Here is a 23,523-nt window from a genome sequence, read left to right as displayed (position 1 = left end):
TATATTTTTATCAATTTTCTAATTAATTAAGTACTTGATTAAATTTATTGATTTTAACCCTAAACTTGGCAAGGTGAGTCAAGTTTACTGAATTCTAGCCTCGTTGGATTCTTGTAGAGCTAACAAAATTAAAAAAAAGTACTTATACAAAAAGATGATCTAAAATTATGTATCTTATGATACACTGCCAAGTTTAGGGATAACCACGGGATAACTCATGAAAATAATTTGAAGTTTCACAGAGTTTTATACTTAGTAGAATTTACTATTGTTTCAGGTTTTACGTCTATAAGTTGCCAAGAGAGAAGAATCATTTGAACCCCCTTGTCCGTCGGGGAGTAGCATACATGCACCTCACTCCTTCTAAGTTAAGAGGGGGATGGATTATGTCCGATTTGTCTATTGCTGATCCTCGGTCTATGATAGGAAAAACATTGCAACCATTATACCAGGTAAAAAATAGTTTAAATAATAGTTTAAAATATTTTTTATTTTGTTACTAACTACATGATTATTATAAAACTTAGTTATTATTTTAATCAGTGGCTGAAATTCCTAAATTCTGGTCTCTACTGAAAAATATTGATATTTTTGTGTCTGCTCATGTTTACTGTTTTTTTTCACTCCAGCCAAAAAATACCATCTCCTTGGTATACAATGACCAGCCACCAGCCACAGAACATCAGCCAGACATCTTGCAGAATGTAGCGGAAATGTATTCAAAACGGAAAAGAGGTAATAAGATTATACATAAACCATTGACATGATGATGATTTGATTTTGAATAACATTTTAAAGAGGTTGCAATTTAATCTTATGGCAGCAGTAAATTGTAAAGAGTGCTTAAAAATAAATACTGTTTGCACTTTCCATTATTTTTGAGCTCTTTGTCATTTACCCTATTAATGTCTTTACAGGACAAATGAGGAATGGAGCACCAGGAGTGAAAAAGTATAAAAAGTTCAAACTAGGCGAAAAGTATTATGATGACTATGATCTGGCTGAGATGTGCAAGATGCACTCTAAATTCATGAAGACAAGGGTCGAGAATGGTCATACAAAGGGAGTTATTCTGGGGGATAAGTTTACATCGCTGTGGCTTGTGCATTCCGTTCCAAGATTCCCACCAATCCCAGATGGTAAGTTATTTTGATGAGAATAAACTATGTTTAAGATGGTGACTTAGAGGTTTTACTGTTGTGTATGGTATCAGCATACAAGTATATCTACTTATAATAGGGTCAAATGTTTTTTACAGGTTCTTCATCTGAAGAATATCTTTCAGACAAACAAAAGGCGCATTGTAAGTGCATTTGCGTCTTTGTTATACTTATCATAGTTGTATTTGGGTTTTATAAACAAACTCCTTCTAGTCAATGTATTTTGTGTCTTCTGTTATACAACCTCAGGTTCGCCTTTATTTGCAGGTGCACTGCTACTGTTACTGTTGAGTATTATATTAAAGGCACAGAAACTCACACATTTTCAAAGTATTTTGCTTATTTTCTTTTGCAGCCTTATGACTTAAAAATTGTGTAAATGACCTTTTTAATAATTTTCTTTCCTAATTGTATACTTAAATTTACTCTTCTGTTTATGTAACATGCCCTTAGACTTTTTAGTGTTCCATACCCCAAAGTAAAAAAAAATGGGACCCATATTCTTAGAGTCACTTTGTCGTCAATCTGTCTGTCAGTCCATCTTTGACCCTCTTTCTGGCTCTTACAGCACAACGAATGAGAAAAGTCCGAAAATCTTAATTTATTTATGTCGGTGCTGCGTAAATTTTGCTTAGAACACGGGCTCTGCTAACACTGGATATTCATAGATACTTACAAATTGTACGGAACCCTCGGTGCACGACTTTGACTCGCACTTTTCCAGTTTTTTTACTAGCACTATACTCTGTTATTCGTATTTATTTCCGGTCATTACACATTCGCCGCGTTAAGTAGACCTACACAATGCATTTCTTCCGCTCACAAGAATGTTTCGCACTATATCGCGAACTGTGGTATGATACGACCATTAAACAAATTAGACCTAAGTACTTATACCAAAGTCGCGTGAGGAAAATGCCAGTTGAAATAATTTATACCTACTTGTTTTTCTGTATAGAAATAGTATGAAGATAACCACAACCCTTAATTACTTACTTTTAGAGCCCTTTCATACCGCGTTTTTTAAACGCGCCGTCGACGTGCGTTTTAAAACGCCTACTTGACTAATCACATAGATTCTGTGTTCATGTACTGTTGTGTGTAAATATTGTCTTTGCAATTTCTTCCTAAGTCCCTCTGTCACGGCGTGGCGCCTTCACCAACAAATAAATGCCACCAAAGTACTGTTTACTCTGTACTTGTACTGCATTTGAAAAAAAAGGGCATCTCCTTTTGATGATTCTACCAAAATTGAGAATGATAAAGTTACGATTTTTTTTCTTTTAATTTTATAGTACATGGAATGAATGTAAGCGGCTATGACTATCCAACGACTGGAATGAAGTATGGGCAGTCCTTCCTCTGCGTGTCAGTGCAGACCTCCACATTGAATCAAATTGCGACACAACTGAAGTACAATGAACCTCTAATTCTATACAGCAATATACCGCAGGAGTATGAGAATGAACTCCCTAACTTGGTGGATGTTGTGCATAATAAGACCATTGATGCGTCTCCCTGGTAAGTTATTTAATTTATTCATCCTGTATTGTGTGGCCTGTGCCCTGTAGTGGGACGTATATAGGCTGGCTGGAATGATGATGATGATGATCCTGTATTGTCTAGATTTTAGACCATCCTTGGGTCTGAAACTACAGCTAATTATCACAACAACTTATTGAGCAAAATTGTATTAGCATTTGTTAATAAATCCTACATTCAGTTATTTTCCTTTAGTTAAAGTACTTAATTAGAACATGATGTTGTGCATTAAGGGGCGTAAGAAGGGGATTACTAACGAGAGTCGAGAGTTAATGACCCGAGTTTGTAATCCCCTTACGTCCCGTGATACACACAATGATTTTCATCACATTGCGAGGAAAAAAATGCAAAAATTAATAATTATTTTGTGTTCAAACACTTCACAGCTCAGCAAAAGCAAGACGCTAAGAAAACAACTGAATAAAATAAATATGGCTACCCGCCAATACAGAGGGTTACTACAAAATCCGGAAATTGAAGTTCGTATCGTACCGTCCCTCTCACTCTCGTATTAATAATATCAGCGTCAGGAAAACGATATCAACTTCGATTTTAGAATTTCGTGGTAGCCCCCCTTATTGTCACTTTTTTCGAGTCGTCTACTATAGATAATACTAAGAACCGTGTTTAGTTTAGAATTCGAATGGTCTTACGGCCAGATTATTCCAACATGCTAAGTAAATATTTTTACTGAAATTATTGCAAAACAATTTGATATAAATCAAAAATAACGAAGATTCATGAAGCGTGGCAAATTTTTATGGTGTAAAATTAGGTTAAGTATATCTAAGTTTTAAAGATGTAAATAAATCGTTTGCTGACTTGAAACCTCTTTAGTCTGAAATGACGTAGGTACCTAACTACTAACTTTTTAAAACTTAAATCATAACTCCCTTGGGGAGGAAAACTATACGTAAATCCATAATTAACGCGGGAACAATTGAGGCCATTGTCTTTCAGTATACAGGCATGGAATAACGTCATTGACGAGCAAGTGTGAAGAAAACATAATTTGTGGTTGTCGGTTCATCCTGTATTGTCTTAATTAGAACATGATAATTTGTGGTTGTCTGGTAGGTACAATACCATAAATAATGAGGTCCGTACTGCTGAGTCATTAGTAGGACTTTGCATATTTAAATTAGGACGGATAGGTACAAATAGTGGCATCATTGTTTATGTTGTTCTTGAGTTTGCTGGTACATATTGACGATAGTATCATGTTGCAAATACAATCATTGAACAGTGTTTTGTTTATTGAAAATAATGGAGCGCGCTGAATGCCCACCTATACCTTAATAATGTTTTCGGAATATTCTCATTCTTAGAGTTTTCGAACGTTTTTTAGGGTACCATTCCAAAATGGCAAAAACGGAATCCTTATAGTTTCGCTATGTCTGTCTGTCCGTCCGTCCGCGGCTTTTCTCAGAGACTTTGTTATTGTGTTATGGTATTATTTTGATATACTCGTATGTAGTAACTATGCCGACAAAATAGTAAAAAAAATATTTGAAAAAGAAGAGATTTTTTAGGGTAACTTTTTTAGACGTAAAGGGGGGGTGATTTTTTTTCTCGTCTAACCCTATAGTGTGAAGTATTGTTGCATCGTATTTTGAAATGGCATATTTTGCTATAATATCAGAATTGAATCTTATCGTAACCATTTAGATCTAACCTACCACTCAGACCACTGTTAACATTTACATTTATTTAATCGACAATTAATTTGCGACGGTGTTCCATGCAGATTCTGAAATAACGAGCTCAGGAGCATATATAGCAGTGTCTCAAACTTGCACGTACCCCCGGGCTAGACCATAGCGAACCCCCGTAATAGATTGACTGTTGGAGAAATAAAAAATAAAAAGACTCCAAAAACCAATCTTAATCATCTTGCTAGTCTTGCAGCCTGGTGGTTTTGGACTAACGTAGTTGCGAACCCCCTACCGTCGAATACCGAACCCCATTACCCCACTTTGAGTTATATAGTAAAGTTAGGCTTGCTAAGTACATAGATCCGGGCTACTATCTCTGTAACTCTGCTGGTATCTAGATTTCAAAGGCCCATTAAACGGTTTTTCATAATCATAAACCTATTTTTTTTCCAGGTATCACATAGAAAGCTTCGAGACCCTGGTTGGACGAAAGTTCTTGTCCTTTGCTAAGAGTGCTATGTTCAACGATGACCTATACAGCGGGTTGGTGGCAGAGGTGTTACAGTCGGATTTATTAGTGGAGTCTTGGACCAATGGACCAGGAACATTGGACTCAGAGTGCAACAGAAATTTCCAGTAAGCTCGAATCAGATACGAATACATAGTGTACTCGTACACGCATTTGTATGAGCGTTTGTTTTAAATCTGTAATTTGAAGATTTTTTTTATTAATTCTTGAGGTCATGGTCTTTTATGGACTTGGAACGCTTTCATAAACGCGAAACAGAGCATATCATACTATGTGGGGAGAGCATAACGAGACATTTTGTTTCTTGTTTTTTTTTTTGCGAAATTACTAAGTACTGTTGTTTGTTCTAGCTAAATTAATATTAAGTATTGATTGTCATTTTAAAGTGCGGAAAGCAAATACATAGGTATATTAATTGGAGCACAATTTTTTTGCCTTTGTCTACACTATTCATTCTGTGCCCTAGTTCATACCTACTTTATAGCTTTTATTTTTCTCTGGTATCGTAATTGTGTATCATTTTCTATCGCAGAGTACGAAACATAGAACGCCTCAAATTCCCAATTGCCAAGATGTCGTTCACCTCCCACAACGACCATTCCAAATGGGCGGTGGCCGTGGCTCACAAAATGCACAACAGTCAAGACACGAAAGTTGCAGACTATTGGGTGTGCGTTGGTGACATCAATAGGGCGGTAAATACAGTTTATCATTCCATACCTAATACCTGGGCAACCCAAAGCACGAAAACACGTGTTTTCCCGGAGATGAGACCAAGCTAGATCGATTGTTCGCCCTCGGAAACCCCGACATAGCTCATCGAAATCGTTAGAGCCGTATCCGAGATTCCCGAAATAAACAAATATAAAAGAATGAGGGTTTTTCGAAACGTGAAATATCGCTAGATGGCGCTAGTATCGTGAGGTCCGTTTGACATTTCTGTCACGCTTGTGATTGGATAATTTTTTATGTAATGTAATCCCCCTCTGTGCATACATGAAAATAAATATTTTATTGAAATATACGTACAAAGTAAGAAGCCGGATTGTCGGCCCTTTTTGCCGACTATTCTACGGTAGTGGCCGGATAGTCGGCTTTACCGACTAGTCGGCGACTAGTCGGCACATCTCTAATAAATATCTAAATGAGCCAATCGCAAGCAACACTGAAACGTCAAACGGACCTCACGATAGTAACGCCATCTAGCGATGTTTCGCCTGTCGAGTAACCCTCATTCATTGGTCGTTTAAAAGGTAAAGATAAGATATGAAGACAATTGACAAGATTTCATTTTTTAACATCTGTTAATTACTACAGGAATCGAAAGAGTTTTGCCTCCTGAACATAAATATTTATTATAATTGATTTCTCTATATTAAAAAAATACAAAAAATATGTCTGAATTTGCCAACACTCACAGAATAGATATGTTTCCTTGCCTTATCACAGAAAAAGGAGCTGTCATAATTTTGATATTGTCTCTATGCAACGTCTACGTCAGATTTAGGTGATCTTTTTTTAAGAGACTAGACAAAAGTAATGGATCTATTGTGTTGTAGTTTTGGAGTTACGCCTTTCAGAATAAGCACATCTTTAGTTGTAGGAAATTTTAAAATATCAGCGTTTTTCTCTTCCAAACAGAATACAGAAAACGAATCAAATTATAGTCTTAGAAATATGAAATCTTGTCAATTCTACAAAATTTTCCTTTTTTTGTATGAGAAAATTATGTGGATTTGCAGCACTTGTAATTATAGTGGTGCAGGAGCCTGGCAGTATATCGTACCATCAGCCAAATAAGTGGTCTATCAATTTTTAAACAAGTTCCTATCAAATGAATATGTCGCTTAAGTCGAACTTTCGAGTTGACAGACACGTCTATTAACATTATTGTTTTATGACATGCAAACGATTATCAACTTTAGGGTGGTAGACCACATATTTGGCTGATGATACGTATTGGTGATTATGTGCAAATACACTGGAAAACTACATTTAAAATAACATCTTATTGCTCTCAGTAAATTTCAAATTATGGCTAAGTATTCGGTAGGACAGTTTATTTGCTACATTTCAAGGTAAAATATTTTCTCATATCTTTAAAACATCAGACAGATATACGTAATACATTTTTCTATAGTATTTAGTGGAACAGCTGCCTAATTATTTGAAAATTAAATTTCACCTGCTTTTGTTTTAGTTACCGCAAGAATCACGAGGCGGCGGCACTGTCTGCACATCAGGCCCTATATTATGGGGCAACTTCGCCCATCTCATCGAGTCCGTTCAAACGTGTAACTAATAAAACAAGGAACTCCGTAAATACTAACGTGCAGTGACGGTGAAAGTGGTACCTGTAATGTCTTCGGTATGTGCCTTTTAAGTTATTAAATTAGTGCCTTCAACTAAGGAAGCTACTGGTGAAGAAAATGTACTAATTTAGTCTCGCTATTCGGAAATTTATCAAGATCTAATATGAATTGAAGACTGGGTACAGTCAGCAGCAGAAGTGGATGAGCGGTTGTGGTGCTTAAAATAATCTAAACACGCTCTTAGTGGCAGTAGAGTCGTGTGTCGTGAGATAATGTTGAGCACTAACCGCTCATCCACTTCTGCTGCTGTCTGTATAATTATGTTAATCTAATTTTTATGTCATCACTGCTTTACTTGATGAGTTTTTTACCTACCATCTTTCGAAGTACTACTTTTAAGCCTAGGCCGCACTACGGCTAAACCGCTGCGGTTTTTAACCGCGTGACTTTGTGAATCAAGTAAACTTAAAGCCGCCAGTGCGGCCGCATGCATTAGTTTACTTGATTCACAAAGTCACGCGTTTAAAAACCGCGGCGGTTTAGCCGTAGTGCGGCCTCGGCCATACTTAAGAAATTTTACTGGTTCCCATTGTGTTTGACTATTGCGTTGGGTAGATTGAAAATGCATTCCATAATGTAATTTATGTTTTTTTTTTATGTCTACGCCGACTGGCGGAGTGACGAGAGATTTCTCTATTCATAGCGCCGTTCGTAGCACTCGACGTACGTATAGCACACGCAATGAACAGAAAAAACGCTCGCTGTGCCACCAGTCACAGTAGTGACCAGGCCGTAAGAAAGGCGGAAACAGGAATTTATCGCTTCAATACTAAAGCATAATTCTGGTTCAGAGTCCCTAATTCGTCTAATACCTAGTATAATGATGCTGTGTAAATATTAGTCCGTAAGTAGTTAATAGATAGTCTAATTACTGACTAGAAGTAAATGTAAGCCAGCCATGAAGAGCTGAATAATATAGTAAGAGAAAACTCATTTAATACAATTCGTGTCCATTCCAGAGTCGTGTACTTTGTAAGGCAAGTTGATACCAAAATAAGGGAGAAAAATGGTGGGGTTCAATTGTAGATCGCTAAATAAATGTGTATGCATCAATTTGGATGAATTAATCTAGTATCCATTCATATTTATTCATATCTGTCTATTTTGCATTCTTATATTGCACCCGCCTTCAGATCTAATCAGCTAGTGGCGTCACTCTCAGTATAATATAGCAGTGTCATAATTAGAAATAACTAGTTTTAGTACAAAACTTAACAGTATTTATGTAAAGGGTCTGTGATCAAGAGTGACTGATTTAAATGGGATTATTATACATTATGTCAGTAATAAGAATGTCGTATGTAATAAAGATTTTTAATGAAACTTGCCTTCGGTTCATTTTGTGCCTTATAAACCCAGTAAACATTACATAATACCTATTATGTACATTTTTGTAACATGATAAGGGCCTCATCACACTTGCGATTTGCGGGCGAGTTGAAAGCGAGGCGAGCGCGCAGCAAGTTCACTGCGAGCTCGTAACGATTTCGCCGCGAGCACGCAACAAACAAAACATTTTGAAGATAAGTGTCGCACGGCGTAACGGCGTAACGCGGAACTTTAGCTGGCTTTATCTTCAACATTTTATGTTTAATTGACAGAAGAAATAAATTCGAGTCCAATATTTTGCACCTTGTAACGGGCTTGCTCGCATTGATTAGCTTATATTGTATAGAAGACAGAAGAACCATAAGAGTCAATATTTCTGATAATCTGACTGATGGACTATACCTTGATAAGCTTGTACGTGACACTCGTTAGAACCCTGTCGCAGTCAGCATTTGCTGCACTTATCGAAAGAAACTTGATAAGGACAGCAGAGGCTGTCTGCGACAGGGTTCCACCGAGTGTCACATACGAACTTTTTTAAGGTAGTAATTAAAATTTTTAGGACACTTATTCTTTGTTATGAACATCACCTCGGACTTACTTAATCACGACTTTCTGTATTGCTAAAATTGCCTTGACGTTTCGACCAAATCACAGCATCGATCCGTGGTTACGATTAGAGTAGCGCAACATAGGTTTTCAATAGAAAAAGTTATAAGTTGAGATTGAATTAAATCCATTTTTATGACAACTTTTATTGTTGCCCGACGTTTGCATTTGGTACAGTTTTCCTCGTAAACTCGTAGACTTAGGTACAACAGTTAAAATGTTTTTGTAGTTTCTTGGTAACGGTTACTTAACGAGATGTGCATTTCATATTTATTCACCTTAGCTATTTTTTGTGGCCGCTGCTATTCTAGTGGAACATACGATGGATGGAGCTACTTAAATGTGCACTGTCGAGATGATGATAACAACCCTGTGGATTGGTAAAAAACGGAAAAATTATACTTTTTCCAATAAAACTCAAAACAATTTTTATATTAGTCCGTGGTAATGTCCCATTGCTGAGCAAAAGCCTCCCCAGGATTTACAATTCGCCCTGTCTGCACTTATGTCTGGCCAGTCGCGGAGAACGCGTCCAGAGACCGTACGTTTCTGACGCTCGTGACGGCAATCAAATGACAGGTTTCGCACACAAAAACCGACATTTGATTGCGATCGCGATCTGGGTGCATGCGGCAAACGTGGCCAGCCCAGTCCCATTTGAACCTTGCGGTGGCGTTGCCTACGTCCACGAGACAAGGCATATCGGAAACAAAATGTTACTGGGAGTCTGGGAAGACGGCACAAGGAGACAGGCAGAATCACTGATGTTTTTAGGTCGAGTTTGACTGCCAAAAGGCTGAAAGTAATGATCCTCCAAGGACTATGCAATGAGGGCTAAAAGACTACGGCTAAAAGGCTTCGTCAAAAAACCTTACGATACTAACGCCATCTAGCGATATTTCGCTTGTCTTTTAACCCTCATTGCGACACGTAGATCCAAAACCTGTTAAACAGGTAATGTTAGGCAAAAATCGATTTTAGATAAGTGAATAACTGTTCAATGATGTGTGAAATTCCCAATCTGCACTGGGCCCCCGTAGGAACTACGACCCAAGCCCTCTCATTCTGAGACGAGGCCTGTAGATACTCTGCAGTGGTATCACAAACTTTCGCATTTATTATTTTGTAGGATCAATACCATTGTGGCCAAATTATGGTATCTAATTCTATACAGAGGTTTATTTGAATTCAAACGCAGGTGGTACATCTACAAACCTCCAGGCGACTTGATGACACCGCAGTCTGGTTATAATTTCACCTACATAACCCCCAATACTGGTGGCCGATGGCGAAAGTCTGGAGCTCCTATTGATAAGAATTCTATGCTGGTTAACACTGCGTTACCGATGTATAAGGTGAGATACATTAATTCCCATAAATTAATTGTCCTAATTGAAATTAGCATAACGTTATTTCGCATAATTATTAATTCGCATAACATTAATGTGGATTGACATAACGGTAAGTTGCCATAAATGTAAGTAGCATAACATTAATTTGCATAAGTATTATAATTAGGTAAATATAAAATGTTTATTTTAATGAAATTGTAAAGTGAAAAATTATTACTAAAAGTAAAATGATTATTTTGATTGTCCATATTGTTTTATTTACTCAATTAGATCTGAGAAGTGAGCTACTATGTGAAAATATCGAAGGCTAAGGCGGGAGCTACACTACTCTTCGCTCCCGCCTTAGCCTTCTGAACCTAACCTAACCGAGTCGGTTCGGCCTGACCAAGCTAGTTAACTCAGTCGCTTGATAAAATTAAGCGAAATCATTTTATACCTGTTAAAGTTATAGTTAATAATGTTATGCATATTTCAATTACGCGGATTCATTATTATGTCAATGAAAACCACGGTGTAATTTTATGAAATTTCCCACGAGAATTTAATAAAATCCCGGAATTTCAATTAAACTGCTGTATCTAATGATTTACACGTGCGAAGCCGCAGGTAAACGCTAGTTATGTGTATATAAAAGGTCTGTATAGACCAATCAATTACGAATATTGTAGATAGTACTTAGGCAACTTCAGTTTGCAATTCCTACGAGTGAACGTCATTAAAAAGACATTCTATTTCGAGCATGATTCAAATAGTTCCTTCTGTGAGTCATGACAAGATTGAGCTGTTTTTATTTTCAGCGTTCCTATAAGGACCACCTAGCTGTCGCGATTTACCAGAACCGAAATGCGGAAACGGCCGCTCGAGGCATCCTGATGGCCGACCGAGCGGGAGGGATTTTCCTTTCACACACTGTTCCTGGGTTTCCAAATATTCACAGTAAGTTCTAAGGACCAAAAATAAAAAATAAACTAAAGTAAAAACTTTTTAACAAAAAAATTAAACCGCCGAAAAAACTGAAAAGCAAAAATTAATAAACTCTTTTATTCTACGTAGGTACTAGTTTGTAGTCGGTGCCTCAGCACTAGCCAGCAGGACTGGACCTATAGTCGTCTACCTGATGGGCTTCTATCACATCACTCCTACTGGCTCGTGATGAGGCACCGACTTCAAACTGGTACCTAGATTAAATAAAAAGGGTTTATTATTTTTAGCTCTTCAGTTTTTTCGGCGGTTTAATTTTGTGTTAAAAAGTTTTTTCTACTGTGTGTCTACTATAACTATATCTTGTAGGTAGTTCTTGTTGTTAAAAAGATCACCTTCTTTGTCTAAGTTTGAGTTTCTGTGTTTTGTGTAATTGAGTCTACACGTACATTCACCTGCATATTAATGAAGGATCTGTCAGATTCGGCCCTAGAAATAGCGTCGTCAGATATTTATGCACGCTTATTGTTGTGTCAGATATTGGTGCTGGTGACTGTACCTACCTACCTAGATATCCTTTGACAATTTCAAGTTGGTTTTGTATGGCAGCCACTACTTAGGCCGAGTGATATTCACGCGACGCCATTAGTTTTATTTTATTTATTTTTAAAATAAATGTAAATAAAATAGGGAATATTACTGCGATTTTCTGCCGTCAGAGTGCAGCACTAGCACAAATCGTAAACAGTTTTTTGAGTATATTAAATGTCCGTAGGATGCCATAATCATATTATTTCAATTAAAATTTTGGAAATATAACTCTATCGTTACTATCGATGTACTTAAATATCATGTTATTTTGTTATTAATAAATATGTCATGATTTATATAGGTAAAATAATACTCTTTGGTCATGATCCGTCATGGTGACAATAGTACATTGTGTCTTAAGGGCGGTAAATAAGGAATTACGAACGAGAGTCTATTAGAAGCCCGAAGTCGAAGACTGAGGGCTTTAATGAGTCGATGTTCGTAATTCTAGTACCGCCCGTGCGACATACAATGTTTTTCATCACATTTGCAATTAAAATTTTATATTTGTAAAAGAAAAAATATAATTGTTCCAAATATTGGCGATACCTTAGGCTGTGCTCTTGGCAACGTCGCCCTCTACCTCCCCCTCCCTCGGCATGCGCCGCAACGTGCGTGTGCATGTGGTGGTCCATGTAGTCCTGCAGCAGCGCGCGCAGCGCCATCAGTACGGGCACCGACTCATTTACCGACCTTGGGCTTCATGGCAAGAAAATGTGTACGCGCAATGACTCATTTACCGACCACGGGTTTCATGACAAGCACATTAAGGTCGAGGGTTTTATTTGGGGGGTTGCAACTAAGGTAGCCTGCATGTTACGACACTGTTTACGAGCAAGTGTGATGAAAAATATAAAAGAGAACTGACGTTGTCATGGTGGTTTGCGCTAGTGTCGCCTCCTACGCAGAGCTTTGTGTGATATTCCCTAAACTAATACTCTTTGCAGTAAATCAACCCAACTTTCCCCGCGAAGAAGCGGCCATCGGACATTTGCTAGTTTGCATATCTCTCGATATAGAGATGATAAACGAAGTAGCGTACGCTATTGGCAAAATTTCTCCTAAATTCATATATGTCAATATACCGAAGTCGCTCGAACACCTGCTGCCGACATGGGATTTTGATTTTGAAAGCATTTCTCCCGAAGCAAAGAGGTTTATATTATTTTATTTGACTTACTTACCTAGGTGTTTGTTTAGTTATTTTATTTTCATGTTTATTCCATTTTGTCAAGCACTCATCATCATCATCCCAGCCTATATACTTCCCACTGCTGGGCATAGGCATCCTCTCAGAACCAGAGGGCTTGGACCGTACTTCCCACGCGGGCTCAGTGTGGATTGGGAACTTCACACACTCCGTTGAATTACTTCGCAGGTTCGTGCAGATTTCCTCACCATGTTTTCTTTCACCGTAAAGCTCGTGGTAAATTTCAAATGTGATTTCGCACATGAATTTGGAAGAACTCAGAAGTGCGAACCGGGCTTAGAACCCACGATCCTCTGCTTAGAGGCCATAGGTCAAACCACTAGGCCACCACGGCTTCGAGCAATAAGTAGCGGATATACGATCGAGACAGGGTTCATCATATTGTGTGGGCCCCGCTTGGTGCCATAATCAAATGCATTTCAAGAAAGTTGAAGGCTTCTTTTTATTTTCCAACTTTAAAATGTAATTGAAAATATAAAAATCATGCAGTATTTTCACATAGCTATTGAGATCCAGTAATATACATTATCAATTCCAGTGATTCCTTCTTTTCTATTTCAGAAAAATATCTTACGCAGCGTTCAAAATTCGGGATAACACGACTTTATCGCTGATGGCCCGGCCTCCTGGCGTCAAGGCTTGCCTCTACAGAACCTTCGCCAATACGCAACTGGTCAACCTTAACGTCTACGGCCAGTCGAAGAACGAATTCTTGACCACCGTCTGCAGTAAAGATTTTGGGTAAAATATTTACAAGTATCATCATCATCTTCGGCCTTTGTTAGTCCACTGCTGGACATAGGCCTCTCCAATTGCACGCCACTGAGCACGGTCCTCGGCCACTCTCACCCAGTCCTGCCAGACACCTTGCGAAGATCATCGCTCCACCTAGTCTGAGGGCGTTCCACGCCACGCTTGCCTCGTTTACCCCAGCGGTTATCGGTTCTTCGGCTGATATGGTCGGCCCGCTGCCACTTCACCTTTGCTTGTCCGGTGAGCTATGTCGATGACTTTAGTATTTACAAGTATACTAATTAAAAATGCTTTGGATGCGGTCGGCCCAGGATCAGTCATTGTGACGTTGTTTGAGTGAGTGAGGCCTATGCTCAACGATGATGATGATTGTTTTTCAGCTTGCCTGCCATGGCCGTATTCTTAGTATTACCTACGCAATACTACATACACATACACCTCGCTACGCTACGCACTTTGTTAGAATCATTGTCATCATCTCTACCTTTAGGTACTTACATTATTATGTCCAACTGCAGGGCACAGGCCTCCTCTCAGAATGAAAGGGCTTGTGCCGTAGCCCTGTACGGATTGGGAACTTCACACACTGTTAAGTCTTTTCGCATACATGTACAGGTTTCCTCACGCTATTTTCCTTCACCGTAAAGCTCGTGTTCCTCGTAAAAAATAAGAAGTGCGAGCCCTAGCTCGAACCCACGACCCTCTGTTTGAGAGGCCACAGATCAGGTAAAATTCGTGCCACTTAATAACTGCCACCAAAATTGGTACTGTTTGACTTAGAATATTATAGGTGTATAAAAGAATGTTTAACAAAACACAAGTTTAACTTTTATTAATTATCTTATCAGAGTACGCAACATAGACATGATTTCCTTGAAATACTCAGAAGAAGTGCATTACATAGCGAACCGTACCGACCGCACGTGGTTCGCAGTTAGTACCGCAGCCTCCTGGCAACAGAAAGGGGCAGGATCCATTCAGTACTGGACCTGCACCAGCAGCGTGGACAAGGAAGACGCTTCGGGCGCAGGAGCATTGCTACTGTGTATGGAAAACTACGACGTTTGGCGTGCATTTGATAATTTGAAGGTGAAAGAGCCACAGTGTTAAGAGTCCGCCTTTGGGTTGCAACTTTCAGAAACTGTGACTTAAGAAATTGCTATGACCCATTTAGCACGAATAAAAACTTTGCCTCGACTTCTATGAAAGTATACTGCATATTTTGTTAATAAATACAGCAAAATTACGTCTTTGGGTTTTTATTGAAAAACTAGCCGTTCGAGTATATTTCGGCTATCGCTATCCCGCGGGAACTATGCAATTTTCTGGGATAAATACTATCCTATGGCCTTCTCCGGGACTACCTAACTATCTGTATACCAAATTTCATCTAAATCGGTTCAGCGGTTTAGACGTGATGAAGTAACAAACAAACAAACAGACTTACAAACTTTCGAATTTTTAATATTAAGTGCGATGTTCACATTCATTCATCTATTACCAATTAATATGCTTAAACATCCCATGTTTTTATTCCGAAGTGGGGATGTACGGTCGAGGAAACTAAATCGCGTAAGTACCAAAGTGGAACCTTTTCTTAATAAATTTCATTGTGATTTCTTTGGCAAATGCATGGGATGTCAAGTTGATATTATTATAGTAGCACAAAGGTCCACCCTGGTAGGCGATCCAGTTTCCTTTACTTCAGGTGTTGAGATCCGGTTCAAGGGACCAAAAATTTACTACAGATCATACTTACTTAGTTTTTCCTGATTCTTTCAATTCATTATTTAGGTTTAACATGTAGTTAAATAAAAAAACACTTTAATAGAAGTTTTTTTAATATACAAAACATTATTTACATTAATCGTCGGTTATCATCACGAACGATTATACGGCATGATCCAGTACAATGTAGACAAACAAAGTAACTACATAATATAAAGTTCGAAACTGTTTAAAATTCTGTAGAACTATTCACATTCATTCACTGGATTGCTACAATGAACATTAATCAGTTTATTACACTCATTCAACTCAAAACAATTTTCAAGCATACTGGCACCAAGAGCTTGAAATATTTACAATTCACAAAAAAAGCACCGTTTGTGCTGATCAGATGTTCGTGTATTTACGACGAAAGATCCGTCGATATCGATCAAAATTCCCTAAAAGAACTGACAGGTTTATTAGCTTTGTCACCACTTATTCTAAAACAAACTAAAACCTAAGTTATTTGATGTTAAATCGAGACAATATCAAAATTACAAGTCAGTTCGTTCAGGCCAAAATGTGGCACAATACATCTCTATCCCTGCCTTCGATGTGGGATATGGAGGTCGTTTAATGAAATTAAAAATAACAAAACTATTAAGAATACAAGATCACTTAAACTTAGGTGAGTATATGAAATTGTATAGAGATATTTGGGAAACGTTGTTTTGGCACCTTCACCTGATTTTTCTCAAGGGAATTGGTAGGAGCTTCAGACATTATCAACGCCAAAAACTTTGTTGTAAGAGTTATATGACGAAGCCATTTGAATTTAGATCGATTACTTATAACCTATCGAAATAACCTTCTCCCCTAATTAGAGTAAATATCTACTGGAGGTCCTAAACTTAGACCAATTAGGTTAGTACCTACATAATTAAAATTTGATAAACTCACAAGATTTGTTTCTCGGTTCCACTGCTTTTTATAGTTTTAAATATTACACGAAATATGTAGAAATACGCTGGAAACCGATTTTCCGATAACCTACGAATCGAATAACTAGATTGAAAGTCTTTTGGAAATGAAAGAATTTTTAGTAGGTACGTGCAATAAAAGTACGTTAGCCACATAATATTGAGATTAGCGTTATCATAAATACTTAGCATACCTACTCAATTCAGAGAATGTTATCATATCAGTTCATCTAGTCTTTATAGTGATCTTGAAAATTACGTGGAAACTAGAAATGTTAGTAGTTCTAATATTAATTTTTATCATCGAAGACTTGCTTATGTAGCTACCCATTAAGTACTGGTTAATGCCCTATCGATATAAAATTACCTTATCATCGTCGACCAAAAGCAATATAAATAAAAAGGTAACACAGCACACAGCTACTCGTATCTCAGTGTTGTTTTCAGTCGATGATATTCTAAAATTCTCTTTAAAACATGATTTTAGCATTGATAACATCCAAAGCTCCTAAAGAGTAGCATAAAGTTTAATGGGTTACTCTCAATGAGGGCATTCTTGTGAACCACGAGTCATGTTTCATCTTCAAGTAGTAACAGTCTCGTGGTGCGGGTGTGGTGAGAGCGTCTTCCAACACCTTTAGTGCGGAGGTCGGGAGGACCTTGGCGCTGTATTCCGTGGCTTCGCCGGGCATGGTGACCGCGCAAGTAGCTGTGGAGGAGCTCACGTCCGAATTTGGTGTGTCTGGCCGACTGTAAAGGATAAATATAACAAGATAATTAGTTAGGTTGCCAATGTGGGATGCCACGGGAACATGAAGTGACACCGCGACACCCAATGGCCGCTTTGCGAAGCCCCATCGCGCGTTGACACCGGCGCACGGAAAACCCTACTTGTCATCAATTGAACTAGTTCCATTGTAAGCAAAGCTTGTGTTATGGGTACCTACTAGAACTAGAAATAGAACATACTCAAATATATAGATACATACTTAAATACATATTAAACACCCAAGACTCGAGAATAAACATTCGTCCTATTTTTGATAGAAATATCTACCACAACCGGGGTCGTATCTGGGACCTCAAGCTTCTTAGTCAGGTTCTCTGACCACTGTGCTAACCGGTCGTCAAATCCTGAATAGTTTAAAATTCGTTCGTTCATATGAAACAGTTTAGGAAATTAATCATTTGAGAAAAGTATTTTCGGCGAAAAGCCCAGGATCCCAAAAAAGTTATCATTACCTGGCGGGCTGGCTGGGCGTGCTAAGCTGCGCGGGCGGCGCGAAGAGCGCGGCGGCGGTGAGGTCCGGCGCGTGCAACAGCGACACGTGCAGCGCGCGCGCACGGAGCGACGCTCGCAGCGCGCGCGCCGCGCCCCACACGCCCCAGCGCGCCGCCGCCGCGCCCGCGCCCGCGCCCGCCTCGTCCTCGCCGCGCGACAGACTCTCGCAGTCCGTGTCGGCTGTCAAGCCTGGAAGTCAGAAACGAACTCAATAAACTAATGATGAATTGGACGGGTAAGGTTCAGTTGCCAGGTCTTTTTAGAATAAATATCAAACAGTGAGCAAAAAAAACAACGCTTCCAACGCGCACGAAGCGGCAACATCGATTGTCGATTGCGTAAAATCTGACAGTTGAATCGTTTATTAGGGAGAAAAATTTATCAGAAAAAAAAATACCGAGCCGCCCATACTTCGGTATTTTTGTTATACCTACCGAACACCAAACACAGTGCTAAAATTCCGAACGGTTCGGTAAAATACCGTAGGTACACCTGGCAAGTCTGATATGGTTTCATACCTACAGCGGTCGTAGAAATTCAAGCATGCACATAGCAGAGCTGCTATATTTTAAAATCGCGATGATTTTCTACCTACTGGATAGTAAGCAAGGGCAGATCCAGCTTTATAGCCAGGTAGGGTCACATCCATAGTCAAATTCTAGTTATTTTTTCGCAAATATAACATTAAAAATTTAAATCAATTCTCGTGTTTGTCGCAGAAATACGTAGGTATATTAATTTTATTCAATGAGATGACCCAGCCGAAAGAGGTTATAACCCCTGGATCCACCCTTGTACTTATAAGTAAAGTACCTACAAATATTCATAAATACGTAGCTATTTATGATGATAGGATGAACTCTGGTTTTAACTACTTAATTTTAGAATACGCAGAAAAGCAGCGGTAATAGCCATAATATGGATATATTATATTGTGATCTGTAGTATCAATGAACCGATTTTGTGTATTATTTAAATAGTTTGACGTTACCGATGTAGAACAAGCGTCCAGCGTGCGGGTGATCGGCGGCGGCGGCGGCCAGCAGCGGCGCGAAGGTCTTGGCCACGCGCAGCGCGCCCAGCACGTTGGTGCGCAGACAGCTCTCCCAGCAAGCCGCGCCGCCGCGCCCGCTGCTGCCCGCCGTGTTTATCACGGCCCACACGCCTGGGAAACGGAACAACACTTAAATACCTCATCCGTCGTCAGCTGGAAGACGTATTTGGCCGTTTAAACAAAAAGTGTAGGTACTTTTTTAATTTTAGAGAAAATTGAATATGGTTTTCCTACTCAGAATCAAGAGCACAATCGATTCTAATAGTTTAAAAAATTGTCCTAAAGAAAAATTACGGTTTTGTGTTCATACATGCACTCTATATTAGGAGTCACAAAACTGGCTCATATTATAGAATTTGTACGAAATTAATTAATTTACACATTTTGAAAGAAAAGGTACGCTTTGTTTAGATATCGCCCATTTAATTAAATAAATCTTGATGATCCAGATAAGAGTGAGTGTCTCACGGTAGTTTCATGTTCAGAGCTGGAAGACGTCCACTGCTCAACAAAGGCCTCCCCCTTAGAACGCCAGAATGAACGACTGGCCACTTGTGTCCACCGGTTGCCCGCAACTTTCACAATGTCACCTGTCCATCTAGTGGGAGGCCTGCCAACGCCCATTTTCCATTTCGTGGTCACCACTCGAGGACCTTTCTCCCCCTACGGTTATCTGGTCTTCGAGCGATGCGAAAAAATACCTAAGTATACATACATACATATTCATTCAATTGAGGCTGTAATAAGCACTTCGGTATGAACGTCGAAAATTGTACCACCTGTTCGGAAAAAAACTTCTGTTGCGAAGAAAAAGATAAGAATCTCAACGAGGTAATCTTATGGAGGATAAATAGGGGTAGGAATGTAATACGAAAATTATAAGTAAAGCTTGGCTTGGCAATAGCACAATTTTCAAATCGACCTCTAGAAAATTAACTTTCGGAATCCACGCCATCTATACGTGCGTCTGCTAATTATTCTGTCAACACGAGCGCAATAAACATTGACGGAGCGATAAGCTTGTTGCGTAACTTTCATTCCGGTTTGTAAACATCAGACGTCATAAATCTCTGACGATAGATGGCGCTAGACGATCCTCCTGTTTTGGCGCTTTTAGTTTTAGGTACCTATACAAAACAAATAAAGAATATGGGCTACGTCAAATTCATTTAGGGAATCATTATAATTCTGGAGATAGAATAATTCTCTGTGAAGGTATATGTTAATTATTATCACATTTATGCTTATTATGTATCTTATTTTCGCTCTCAACAAATAAGCACTGCTGGTGTAGTGGTATCATGCAAGATTCCCATTCTTGCGACCCGGGTTCGATTCCCGGGCAGTGCACTTGCTTTTGCCGATCAATCTTTTTTTTTTACTTTATGAGACCATTTTGATGCAACAACTCTTTCCTTTGAGAATATTCATGGAATATTATTTATAATAACAAAATAAAAAATATTCTTGCGCTTATTTTACATTTAATTACCTAACGCTATAAAAAGTTAGATTTTAACTTTACTCGGTTTTTGTCGGCGATATGTACTTATGTAGGTACTTATTTAATTCAATTTCACACTTATTCCCTCAAATACTGCGCCACCTAGTACTGTGCCCTTACCTGATAGATTATTTCTTATCTGGCCCAATAACGAAAGACAGCCGTAATGACAACCATAAAGTAGCCCCAAGGATCTTGGTAACCAAAAATTCCTGCATAGGAATAGTAACTCACCATGTTCACCAGCCGGTAAGCGCTGAGTTGTAGCTCTAACCGCCTCCTCAAGGAGATCCTCTCTTGCCACATCCAGCTCCAGGGTAGCCAGCCTTGGCGGGGGCTCGTCTTCAGGTGTGGCAGCCACGTGGGCCTGCAGCCAAGACTCCGCCAAGCGCGCCCCCAGACCGCCTTGGCGGCAGCCTGCGATTACACGCCACCCGCGACCGCTTAGGTAAGTTGCGATCTGATGAAGAATGGGGTTCAAGTTAGTTCGGTGTGTAGCGATATCTGTATCAGAATAATCAAATACAGCTAAGCAAAGTGACGTGTTTAAAATATACTTGGTTCACAAGCTTTGTGTTATTTGGTTCATAATAATAAAATGTGCTTTCAATTCAGGAGATGAATGCTGAAATGCTGTCATTCCAGAAAATATGTTAAGTGATCTGTTTAACAGTAGGTACATGCCTTAGGTACATCATGGTTTGTCAAATTGCAGGCCACTGTGGGCCCTTGTGACCCAGTGGTCACAATGGGGCCCACAAGCAAATTGTAAATGGTCTGTCTGAGCAAGTTTAATATTCATGACAAGTTAAAAAAACATGAACCACTATGCATATCAGAGATTATTGTATCGTCCACATAACTCGTCGGCTTAACTGTCAAAAAGGCTGGACAGTGCCTTAGCCTTACCTAACTTACATCCTTCATCATCATATTCATCATCATCTCTGCCGTAGGACGTCCACTGCTGATATGGCCTCCCCCATAGACCTCAAGTCACTTCGGTTGGCAGCGGCCTGCATCCACCGTGAACCCGCAGCTTTAACCAGGTCATCCGTCAATCTGTTCTCCGTGCTATATGGCATGCCCATAGCCAGTTCAACGAGCTAATTCGCTTGGCTATGTCGGTGACGGTGACCCTTGTTCTTCTACGTATCTCCTCATTTCTGATTCGCTCCCATAGAGAAACCCCAAGTATAGCTCGCTGAGCAACTCTGAGCCTATTTATAAGGCCTATAGTAAAGCACCTCGTCTCGGATCCATATGACATCTCATCACTGTCAGGCAACACACATTGGTTAAAGAGTTTCGTCTTAAGGCACTGAGGAATTTTGGACGAGAAGACATTGCGGAGTTTCCCAAAAGCTGCCCACCCGAGTTGGATTCGACGATTGACCTCCTTCTGGAAGTTGGACTTACCTAATTGGACCTACATCCTACCTCCTTATCCTGTCCTAAAGTGTCTTTGTTTGAGCAGTTTTCAAACAATATTGCCTAATTATAGTCATTTAAGGGCACATGAAAGGCAAACAACTGCAGCCCTCGGCCAACACAATAGAAGTGGCTTGAGTCAAAACCGACTAGGAAACAAAATTGGGTAAGCTTTACTTACAATACCTACCTACATAATAAGTGTACTACCTATTGGTGAAATATTTTCGCTTTGAAAAGTAAAGGCTGTTATTCAGAACATGTTTCCAGTAAAAGGTTATGTTAAAAAGGTATTCAAGTTTTGGTACCTACTTTGCGTTTATATTCATAGAACGTAGACCAATTAAGGATTGTTTTGTTTTGTGTACAAAACTTATTAAAAACTTTGTCAGCTGAAGTAAAATTACTTTAGCAGTTAGACACTTCACTAAAATATAACAATCGTGTTGAATAAAGTGGTCCGATGATTGGCACATATATTAGCACCCATTTTTTTCACAGTATTTTACCATCGCCATCATAGTGATTAAGTAATTCAAGTGAATAATTATGACAGTTATTAGAAGGGTGCCAACGATAGGGTAAATCTCCATCCCAAGGGGTAACTTTATGGTCTAATGATTATTTTTTTTAAACAAAATGTACCTACCTATTAAGTATTATTACATGTATAAAGTTGCCTATTTTTAACCTTGCTCAAAAAGAGCGGTGTTATATTTGATTCCAATGGCTATCAGTCTGTCTGTAGCTGTGGCATCGTACCTCTCAAAATTTTTGTTCGTGAAAGCAAGTATCCCTGTAGCCTGGTCTAGCTACAGTTTTTTTGGAAATAATTCGATATAAGGCTAATTTTTGGTATACGGCTTTTACGTGTAATTTTAAGAACCTATATTTTCGAATCCACCAAAATTTGGCTCCAGAAGATGGTAAAAAAAATTGTACCCTAAAATAGGTAATTTTTTTTAACAAAAAAGTTATCAGTAAATTTACTGTCTAAATTTGTTTGAATTATTCAGTTTTTAGACCCGCAAGCTGAATTCACCAATATAACAAACAGGAAATTAGAAAAAAAAAAACACTTAAGTGATTATTTCGTAATACATCTAATTTCTATAAGGGAAAAAATAAAATAAACTTTAAATAGTTATCATTTAAAATCCAACAATAAATATGATTGGAAATAACGTGTTTTGTTAAACCGATATACGAGTAACATTAGCAGCAAAAATAAGTACATAAAGTCTCAAAGCACCTAAACTTAACTATACAATACATTTTATGCCACTATCGTAATTAATTTTTAATTTTTACTTTGAAAATATGAAGTTCCTTTAAAAAATAAGTGTATTTTTCATGTGTTACAAAGAACATAAATAAACTAGTACATTATGAAGTAAATGGGCTTATAGCAATTTCGCCTGATTTTACAGAATTATTAAAGATATTTTTTATAAAAACTTTATTGTCGCAGTGATAAATTTTGGTGGATTATTGAAGAATATATTTGCAAATTACCTGGCCTAACTTGTAATGCAAAAA

The 23,523-nt window shown here is 38.6% G+C and overlaps 2 protein-coding genes and 1 non-coding gene across 3 annotated transcripts in view; 2 read left to right on the top strand and 1 right to left on the bottom strand.

Moving 5' to 3' along the window:
* Positions 1-15,269, top strand: part of LOC141429919 (uncharacterized) — a 16,856-nt gene extending 1,587 nt beyond the window's left edge. Inside the window, exons 2-13 of the mRNA XM_074090479.1 lie at positions 228-452; positions 630-735; positions 918-1,139; positions 2,456-2,681; positions 4,811-4,993; positions 5,419-5,581; positions 7,087-7,178; positions 10,395-10,551; positions 11,346-11,484; positions 13,008-13,215; positions 13,832-14,011; positions 14,872-15,269. Coding sequence (XP_073946580.1) covers positions 228-452; positions 630-735; positions 918-1,139; positions 2,456-2,681; positions 4,811-4,993; positions 5,419-5,581; positions 7,087-7,178; positions 10,395-10,551; positions 11,346-11,484; positions 13,008-13,215; positions 13,832-14,011; positions 14,872-15,133 — 2,163 coding nt within the window. The 3' untranslated portion in view covers positions 15,134-15,269. The remainder of the gene's footprint in view (positions 1-227; positions 453-629; positions 736-917; positions 1,140-2,455; positions 2,682-4,810; positions 4,994-5,418; positions 5,582-7,086; positions 7,179-10,394; positions 10,552-11,345; positions 11,485-13,007; positions 13,216-13,831; positions 14,012-14,871) is intronic.
* Positions 15,270-15,846: 577 nt separating this feature from the next.
* The window catches only part of LOC141429673 (uncharacterized), a 65,098-nt gene continuing 57,421 nt past the window's right edge, over positions 15,847-23,523 (bottom strand). Inside the window, exons 3-6 of the mRNA XM_074090105.1 lie at positions 20,788-21,013; positions 18,987-19,160; positions 17,956-18,184; positions 15,847-17,463 (exon numbers count right to left, since the gene is read on the bottom strand). Of these exons, the coding sequence (XP_073946206.1) occupies positions 17,241-17,463; positions 17,956-18,184; positions 18,987-19,160; positions 20,788-21,013 (852 nt within the window). The 3' untranslated portion in view covers positions 15,847-17,240. The remainder of the gene's footprint in view (positions 17,464-17,955; positions 18,185-18,986; positions 19,161-20,787; positions 21,014-23,523) is intronic.
* Positions 20,329-20,399, top strand: TRNAG-CCC (transfer RNA glycine (anticodon CCC)). Its single transcript has one exon. It is a non-coding gene; the product is annotated as a tRNA-Gly (tRNA).

This window comes from Choristoneura fumiferana, chromosome 7 (genome assembly GCF_025370935.1).
Source record: "Choristoneura fumiferana chromosome 7, NRCan_CFum_1, whole genome shotgun sequence".
Classification (NCBI taxonomy): Eukaryota; Metazoa; Arthropoda; class Insecta; order Lepidoptera; family Tortricidae; genus Choristoneura; species Choristoneura fumiferana.
The sequence above is the reverse complement of the archived record's forward strand: the minus strand, read 5'-3'. Positions and strand labels throughout refer to the sequence as shown.